This window comes from Anomaloglossus baeobatrachus, chromosome 6, assembly GCF_048569485.1.
Source record: "Anomaloglossus baeobatrachus isolate aAnoBae1 chromosome 6, aAnoBae1.hap1, whole genome shotgun sequence".
In the NCBI taxonomy this organism is placed as follows: domain Eukaryota; kingdom Metazoa; phylum Chordata; class Amphibia; order Anura; family Aromobatidae; genus Anomaloglossus; species Anomaloglossus baeobatrachus.
This window is the reverse complement of record NC_134358.1, coordinates 357,557,994-357,567,180: the sequence shown is the minus strand read 5'-3', so window position 1 is coordinate 357,567,180 and position 9,187 is coordinate 357,557,994. Positions and strand designations below refer to the sequence as shown.

General features: G+C 57.7%; 1 protein-coding gene across 2 annotated transcripts in view; it reads left to right on the top strand.

Moving 5' to 3' along the window:
* The first annotated feature begins 8,686 nt into the window (after window positions 1-8,686).
* SNRPD1 (small nuclear ribonucleoprotein D1 polypeptide) overlaps window positions 8,687-9,187 on the top strand; it is a 22,185-nt gene continuing 21,684 nt past the window's right edge. Inside the window, exons 1-2 of one of the 2 annotated variants that reach the window (XM_075316549.1) lie at window positions 8,687-8,853; window positions 8,989-9,065. In XM_075316549.1, coding sequence (XP_075172664.1) covers window positions 8,840-8,853; window positions 8,989-9,065 — 91 coding nt within the window. In that variant the 5' untranslated portion in view covers window positions 8,687-8,839. Of the gene's footprint in view, window positions 8,907-8,988; window positions 9,066-9,187 lie in introns of both variants that reach the window. The other variant, XM_075316548.1, reaches the window with a different exon arrangement.

The following is a 9,187-nucleotide window of genomic DNA, read 5'->3' as shown; positions in this document are numbered from 1 at the left end:
GCCGAGCATGCCAACGTGTGGCGGGGGCAAGCGGGCGAGGCGTCAGCGTATGCCGGCTCCCTGCACATGTGTACTGGGAGCTGGTGTACGCTTGAGCGAGCGAGGCGTCAGCGTATGCCGGCTCCTTGCACATGTGTACCGGGAGCCGGTGTACGCTGGAGCGGGGCTGAGTGGGCGAGGCGTCAGCGTATGCCGGCTCCCTGCACATGTGTACCGGGAGCTGTTGTACGCTGGAGCGGGCGATGCGTATGGAGGGCCAGGGCGAGTGGCTAATCCATGCGGGGGGCGGGGCCAGGCTGAGGCGAGCCGCCAATCCGTGGGGGGGGCGGGGCCAGGCCGAGCCCAGCGGCCAATCCGACAGTTGTCACTCTAACGACACTGTCACGGTGACAATTTTGGAGCAAGACAGACAGACAGAATAAGGCAATTATATATATACTAGAAGGTGGCCCGATTCTACGCATCGGGTATTCTAGAATTTACGTATTGTGTAGTTAATGTATGATTTTTGTTATATATATATATATATATATATATATATATAATATATATATATATATAATTAGATGTTGTTGTTGTGTGTAGTTACCAAGTGTTTGTGTAGGGGCTGTACATGTTCTGGGTGTTGTCTGGGTGTAGCGGGGGGTGAGAGCGGTGTTGTTTGTGTGTTGCGTTGTGTGTCGTTATTTGTGGAGCGCTGTGTGTCTGTATTGTTGTGTATGTGTGTTGCGCGGTTTGTGTGTGTGTGTTTTGGGGGGAGGTATGCTTTGTGCAATGTGTGTGTTGTGCGGTATGTGCGTATATTTGTGTGTGCCGCGGTGTTTGTGTTGGGTGTTGTGTGTCTGCGGCGTTGTCTGTGTGTGTGGGTGTCTGTGTAGGGTGGTGTTTGTGGTTCCCAGTGTGTGTGTGGTGTGTTGTGCAGTGAGTGTGTGGCAGTGTGTGTGTGTGTGTGTGTGTGTTTTGGGGGGAGATGTGCACCCCCCATCGTGCTCCATCCCCACTCCCCATTGTTCTCCATCCTCCATGCTGCGCATTCCCCATCGTGCTCCATCCCCCATGCTGCGCATACCCCATCGTGCTCCATCCCCCATGCTGCGCACTCCCAAACGTGCTCCATCCCCCATGCTGCGCACTCCCCATCGTGCTCCATCCCCCATGCTGCGCACCCCCCATCGTGCTCCATCCCCCATGCTGCGCACACCCCATCGTGCTCCACCCCCCATGCTGCGCACTCCCCATCGTGCTCCATCCCCCATGCTGCGCACTCCCCATCGTGCTCCATCCCCCATGCTGCGCACTCCCCATCGTGCTCCATCCCCCATGCTGCGCACTCCCCATCGTGCTCCATCCCCCATGCTGCGCACTCCCCATCGTGCTCCATCCCCCATGCTGCGCACTCCCAAACGTGCTCCATCACCCATGCTGCGCACTCCCCATCGTGCTCCATCCCCCATGCTGTGCACCCCCCATCGTGCTCCACAGTCACACATCAGACAGTAAACACGCACACATCTGATCACATACACTCACACACACACCCCACTTCTCCCTGTGCCCACCGGTGGGCGGTCCCAGCAGCTGTGCTGCACGCCGTGCTCCTCTGCCGACACTCACAGATCCGATCGCATACACACACTCACACTCACACACATCCGATCACATACTCACACACACACACTCACACACATCCGATCGCATACACACACACACTGACGACATCGCACATACGCGCTGACACACTCACAACATCCGGAGATACCACATGCTTCCGGCCATGTGATCCTCCGGCAGGTCCTGGAAGATCACTGCACAGTATCGCCGCCGAGAAGCAAGCGATATCACGGGATGTTGTGAGTATGTGGATGCGATTTGATGTGTGTGTGAGGTGTGTGTGAGAGTGAGTGTGATCTGATGTGTGTGTGTGTGTCTGTTCTTATGTGTGTGTGAGGTGTGTGTGTTCCGCCGCTGCAGGACGTGGATGCGATCTGATGTGTGTGTGAGGTGTGTGTGTTCCGCCGCTGCAGGACGTGGATGCGATCTGATGTGTGTGTGAGGTGTGTTCCGCCGCTGCAGGACGTGGATGCGATCTGATGTGAGTGTGAGTGTGCGTGTGTATGTGAGTGTGCGTGTGAGTCTGAGTGTGTCTGAGTCTGTGTGTGAGTGTGTGAGTGTGTGAGTTCCGCCGCAGGACCTTGATGCGCTCACCTCGGGGCGAGAAGCCATTCCGTGTGGGGGGCGGAGCCTGGGCGAGCGGCCAATCCGTGTGGGGGGGGAGCCAAGGCGAGGCGAGCAGCCAATCCGTGCGGGGGGGGAGCCAAGGCGAGCGGCCAATCCGTGCGGGGGGCGGGGCCATGGCGAGCCCAGCGGCCAATCAGCTTTATGTCACCGTAAGGACACAATTTTGGAGCAAGACAGACAGACAGAATAAGGCAATTATATATATAGACTAGAAGGTGGCCCGATTCTACGCATCGGGTATTCTAGAATTTACGTATTGTGTAGTTAATGTATGATTTTTGTTATATATATTAGATGTTGTTGTGTGTAGTTACCAAGTGTTTGTGTAGGGCGCTGTACATGTTCTGGGTGTTGTCTGGGTGTGGCGGGGGGTGAGAGCGGTGTTGTATGTGTGTTGCGTGTGTTGCGTTGTTTGTGGAGCGCTGTGTGTCTGTAGCGTTGTGTGTGTGTGTTGCGCGGTTTGTGTGGGTGTGGTGTGTTTTGGGGGAGGTATGTTTTGTGCAATGTGTGTGTGTTGCGTGGTATGTGCGTATATTTTATGTATGCCGCGGTGTTTGTGTGTTGGGTGTTGTGTGTGTGCAGCGTTGTCTGTGTGTGTGGGTGTCTGTGGACGGCGGTGTTTGTGGTTCCCAGTGTGTGTGTGGTGTGTTGTGTGTGTGTGTGTGTGTGTGTTGGGGGGAGGTGTGCACCTCCCATCTTGCTCCATCCCCCATACTGCGCACCCCCCATCGTGCTCCATCCGCCATGCTGCGCACTCCCAAACGTGCTCCATCCGCCATGCTGCGCACTCCCAAACGTGCTCCATCCGCCATGCTGCGCACTCCCAAACGTGCTCCATCCGCCATGCTGCGCACTCCCAAACGTGCTCCATCCGCCATGCTGCGCACTCCCAAACGTGCTCCATCCGCCATGCTGCGCACTCCCAAACGTGCTCCATCCGCCATGCTGCGCACTCCCAAACGTGCTCCATCCGCCATGCTGCGCACTCCCAAACGTGCTCCATCCGCCATGCTGCGCACTCCCAAACGTGGTCCATCCGCCATGCTGCGCACTCCCAAACGTGCTCCATCTGCCATGCTGCGCACTCCCAAACGTGCTCCATCCCCCATGCTGCGCACTCCCCATCGTGCTCCATCCCCCATGCTGCGCACCCCCATCGTGCTCCATCCCCCATGCTGCACCAGCATCAGCCTCTCTCCTCCCAGCATCAGCCTCTCTCCTCCCAGCATCAGCCTCTCTCCTCCCAGCATCAGCCTCTCTCCTCCCAGCATCAGCCTCTCTCCTCCCAGCATCAGCCTCTCTCCTCCCAGCATCAGCCTCTCTCCTCCCAGCATCAGCCTCTCTGTCCCCAGCATCAGCCTCTCTCCTCCCAGCCTCAGCCTCCCCCAGCATCAGCCTGTCTTCTTTCAGCCTCCCCCCTCCCAGCCTCCCTCCTCCCAGCCTCCCTCCTCCCAGCCTCCCTCCTCCCAGCCTCCCCCAGCATCAGCCTCTCTCCTCCCAGCCTCCCCCAGCATCAGCCTCTCTCCTTCCAGCCTCCCTCCTCCCAGCCTTCCCCAGGATCAGCCTCTCTCCTCCCAGCCTCCCTCTTCCCAGCCTTCCCCAGCATCAGCCTCCACCTCCCAGCCTCCCTCAGCATCAGCCTCCCCCAGCATCAGCCTCTCTCCTTCCAGCCTCCCCCAGCATCAGCCTCCCCCAGAATCAGCCTCTCTCCTTCCAGCCTACCCCAGCATCAGCCTCCCCAGCATCAGCCTCTCTCCTTCCAGCCTCCCCCAGCATCAGCCTCCCTCATCCCAGCCACCCCCAGCATCAGCCTCCCCCAGCATCAGCCTCTCTCCTCCCAGCCTCCCCCAGCATCAGCCTCCCCCAGCATCAGCCTACACCCTCCCAGCCTCCCCCAACATCAGCCTCCCCCAGCATCAGCCTCTCTCCTTCCAGCCTCCCCCAGCATCAGCCTCTCTCATCCCAGCCACCCCCAGCATCAGCCTCCCCCAGCATCAGCCTCTATCCTCCCAGCCTCCCCCAGCATCAGCCTCCCGCAGCATCAGCCTCCCCCTCCCAGCCTTCCCCAGGCTCAGCCTCTCTCCTCCCAGCCTCCTCCAGCAAGCCGTGCTCCTCTGCCGACACTCACAGAGCCGATCGCACACACACACACACACACACACACACACACACCCGATGGCATACACTCACACCCACCCGATGGCATACACTCACACACACCCGATCGCATACACTCACACACACATTGACGATATTGCACATACGCGCTCACACTCACAACATCCAGAGATACCACATGCTTCTGGCCATGTGATCCTCCGGCAGGTCCTGGAAGCTCACAGCACAGTATCGCGGCCGAGAAGCAAGCGATCTCTCCGGATGCTGTGAGTGTGTGGATGCGATCTGATGTGTGTGTGAGAGTGAGTGTGATCTGATGTGTGTGTGTGTCTGTTGTTATGTGTGTGTGTGCTGTTATGTGTGTGCGTGTGGATGTTCCGCCGCTGCAGGACCTTGATGCGCTGGTAACTATGCTACCATGGTTACCAGCGCATCCCGTCCCCCACTCGCACGGGAGCCCACACCAGCATACGGCGGCAAACCCCAGCAATGCGAGGGTTTGTGTCGGCTGGGTCGGCGGCGTATGCTGGTGTGGGCTCCCGGGGGTACAGTACTCACCTGGGAGTCGTGTCTCCTTGTCAGTTCAGGGGATGCGTGCGGGGGGCGGGGCCAGAGCGAGCGTGCATTGCGTGAGGGGGGCGGGGCGTGGCCGAGTTGCCAATACGTGCAAGGTGCCGGGGCGAGAGGCCAATCCGTGTGGGGGGCGGAGCCTGTGCGAGCGGCCGGCCAATCCGTGTGGGGGGGGAGCCAGGGCGAGCGACCAATCCGTGCGGGGGGGCGGGGTCATGGCGAGGCCAGCGGCCAATCCGCTTTGTGTCACCGTAAGGACACAATTTTGGAGCAAGACAGACAGACAGACTAAGGCAATTATATATATAGACTAGAAGGTGGCCCGATTCTACGCATCGGGTATTCTAGAATTTACGTATTGTGTAGTTCATGTATGATTTTTGTTTATATATATATATAGATGTTGATGTGTGTAGTTACCAAGTGTTTGTGTAGGGCGCTGTACATGTTCTGGGTGTTGTCTGGGTGTGGCGGGGGGTGAGAGCGGTGTTGTATGTGTGTTGCGTGTGATGCGTTGTTTGTGGAGCGCTGTGTGTCTGTAGCGTTGTGTGTGTGTTGCGCGGTTTGTGTGTGGTGTGTTTTGGGGGAGGTATGTTTTGTGCAATGTGTGTGTTGTGCGGTATGTGCGTATATTTGTGTGCCGCGGTGTTTGTGTGTTGGGTGTTGTGTGTGTGCAGCGTTGTGTGTGTGTGGGTGTCTGTGTAGGGCGGTGTGGTTCCCAGTGTGTGTGTGTGTGTGTGTGTGTGTGGTGTGTTGTGCAGTGCGTGTGTGGCAGTGTGTGTGTGTGTGTGTGTGTGTGTGTGTGTGTGTTGGGGGGAGGTGTGCACTTCCCATCGTGCTCCATCCCAACGTGCTCCATCCCCCATGCAGCGCACTCCCCATTGTGCTCCATCCCCCATGCAGCGCACTCCCCATCGTGCTCCATCCCCTATGCTGCGCACCCCCCATCGTGCTCCATCTCCCATGCTGCGCACTCCCAAACGTGCTCCATCCGCCATGCTACGCACTCCCAAACGTGGTCCATCCGCCATGCTGCGCACTCCCAAATGTGCTCCATCCGCCATGCTGCGCACTCCCAAATGTGCTCCATCCGCCATGCTGCGCACTCCCAAACGTGCTCCATCCCCCATGCTGCGCACTCCCAAACGTGCTCCATCCCCCATGCTGCGCACCCCCCATCGTGCTCCATCCCCCATGCTGCACCAGCATCAGCCTCTCTACCCGCAGCATCAGCCTCTCTGCCCGCAGCATCAGCCTCTCTCCTCTCAGCATCAGCCTCTCTACCCGCAGCATCAGCCTCTCTGTCCCCAGCATCAGCCTCTCTGTCCCCAGCATCAGCCTCTCTGTCCCCAGCATCAGCCTCTCTGTCCCCAGCATCAGCCTCTCTCCTCCCAGCATCAGCCTCTCTCCTCCCAGCATCAGCCTCTCTCCTCCCAGCATGAGCCTCTCTCATCCCAGCATCAGCCTCTCTCCTCCCAGCATCAGCCTTTTCTGTCCCCAGCATCAGCCTCTCTCCTCCCAGCATCAGCCTTTTCTGTCCCTAGCATCAGCCTCTCTCATCCCAGCCTCCCCCAGCATCAGCCTCTCTCCTCCCAGCATCAGCCTCTCTCCTCCCAGCATCAGCCTTTTCTGTCCCCAGCATCAGCCTCTCTCCTCCCAGCCTCCCCCAGCTTCAGCCTCCCCCAGCCTCAGCCTCCCCCAGCCTCAGCCTCCCCCAGCCTCAGCCTCTCTCCTCCCAGCATCAGCCTCTCTCTTCCCAGAATCAGCCTCTCTCCTACCAGCCTACCCCAGCCTCAGCCTCCCCCAGCATCAGCCTACACCCTCCCAGCCTACCCCAGCCTCAGCCTCCCCCAGCATCAGCCTCTCTCCTCCCAGCATCAGCCTTTTCGGTCCCCAGCATCAGCCTCTCTCCTCCCAGCCTCCCCCAGCATCAGCCTACACCCTCCCAGCCTACCCCAGCCTCAGCCTCCCCCAGCATCAGCCTCTCTCCTCCCAGCATCAGCCTTTTCGGTCCCCAGCATCAGCCTCTCTCCTCCCAGCCTACCCCAGCCTCAGCCTCCCCCAGCATCAGCCTCTCTTCTCTCAGCCTTCCCATCCCAGCCTTCCCCAGGATCAGCCTCTCTCCTCCCAGCCTCCTCCAGCACGCTGTGCTCCTCTGCCGACACTCACAGATCCGATCACTCACACACACACACACACACACACACCCCCGATCGCATACCCTCTCACACACACACACACACACACATCCGATCGCATACACTCACACACACCTGATCGCATACACTCACGCACGCACACACACATTGACGATATTGCACATACGCGCTCATACTCACAACATCCGGAGATACCACATGCTTCTGGCCATGTGATCCTCCGGCAGGTCCTGGAAGCTCACAGCACAGTATCGCCGCCGAGAAGCAAGCGATATCCCAGGATGTTGTGAGTATGTGGATGCGATGTGATGTGTGTGTGAGGTGTGTGTGTGAGCGAGTGTGATCTGATGTGTGTGCTGTTATGTGTGTGCGTGTGTGTATGTTCCGCCGCCTTGATGACCTTGATGCGCTGGTAACTATGCTACCATGGTTACCAGCGTATCTCGTCCCCCGCACGCACGGGAGCCCACACCAGCATACGCCGGCCAGCCCCAGCAATGCGAGGGTATGTGTCGGCTGGTTTGGCGGCGTACGCTGATGTGGGCTCCCAGGGGGTACAGTACTCACCTGGTAGTCGTGGCTCCGTGACCGTGTCGGTTCGGGGAATGCGTGGGGGAGCGGGGCCAGAGCTAGCGTGCATTGCGTGAGGGGGGCGGGGCGTGGCCGAGTTGCCAATGCCTGCAGGGTGCCGGGGCGAGAGGCCAATCTGTGGGGGGGGCGGAGCGTGGGCGAGCGGCCGGCCAATCCGTGTGGGGGCGCAGCCTGGGCGAGCGGCCAATCCGTGCGGGAGGGCGGGGCCATGGCGTGCCCAGCGGCCAATCAGCTTTGTGTCACCGTAAGGACACAATTTTGGAGCAAGACAGACAGACAGAATAAGGCAATTATATATATAGATATGTCTATTTATTTGATTTTGTGAATTTGTTTAAATATATACGTACGTATGCCTGTATTTGTAGTATCCGTGAATGTCTATGTGTGGATGGGACCAGTGCCCAGGCCCACAAACACCTGCAGTCGCCCCGTCCAAGGTTCCCTTTGAAGCTTCCCTGTAAGCATCAATTGCCCGCCCACTTCCATAGGTGAATTACTTCTGTCACCAGGGGGTCTTGCTGTGGAAGGACTTCTTCCTTTCTATGATTAACTTTGTCACCACTCACCTACCATTTATTTGTTCCAGGATCTTGGGCATTAGATTTCTATCCTGATTAGGATGTGTGGAAATATATTTGATTGGTAGATGATTGTGAGTAATATGGCATATCCATACATGCCAGCCCAAACCCATACATTATTGCAGTTTCACTGTTGAAGACACTAGAATGTCTTAACTGAAGCCCATACATTCTAGTCGGCTCACTGCTGAAGACGCTAACTGTCCATGCTCCTTTCTGGTCCTGACTGCAACCCGTACGTACTAGTGTCTTCAGCAATGAAACGGCTACAATGTATCGGCTGCAGTCAGGCTATGAAAGGAGCCCATACATTCCAGGCTCAACAGTCCACAGACGTCTTCAGTCATCTGACAAGGCTTCGCCATCATGGCCGCAGGTCGCACAGCTTACACTAGAGCAGACAGAGCGTTCAGCTTCAGCCCGTGACGTTACATCCGGTTTGCCGCTGGCTTCCGGTTTACATTTTCTGTGCCGTGTCCCAGTGTCGGGTTATTAGCCATAAATAGGCGCTGTGGCGTTCCGGTGCGCCCCGTTTTCGTTTTGCTGAGGGCGATTGTATCGCGTAGAGTACGGCCAGCCATGAAGTTAGTCAGGTAGGAGTGTGAAGGCGGCGGATGGCGCAGGATTGGATCTGGCGGGAACAAAGGTTGGGAGGCTGCTGCCGTGTCTGAGCTGTGAGCGGCGGCTTTTCCTGGGATTGTGTACTGAGGAGCTTTCTGTTCTTTCAGGTTTTTAATGAAGCTCAGCCATGAAACGGTCACTGTGGAGCTGAAGAACGGCACCCAGGTGCATGGCACCATCACAGGTAGGGAGGGCGCGCATGTCTGTGTGAGGAGGCAGTTGTGAATGAATGGCAGTCACTAACCTGAAATCGTTAATTGGTTAACCCATTTTTAGTTCTTGCTGCATCGATATAACCTTGAGAAA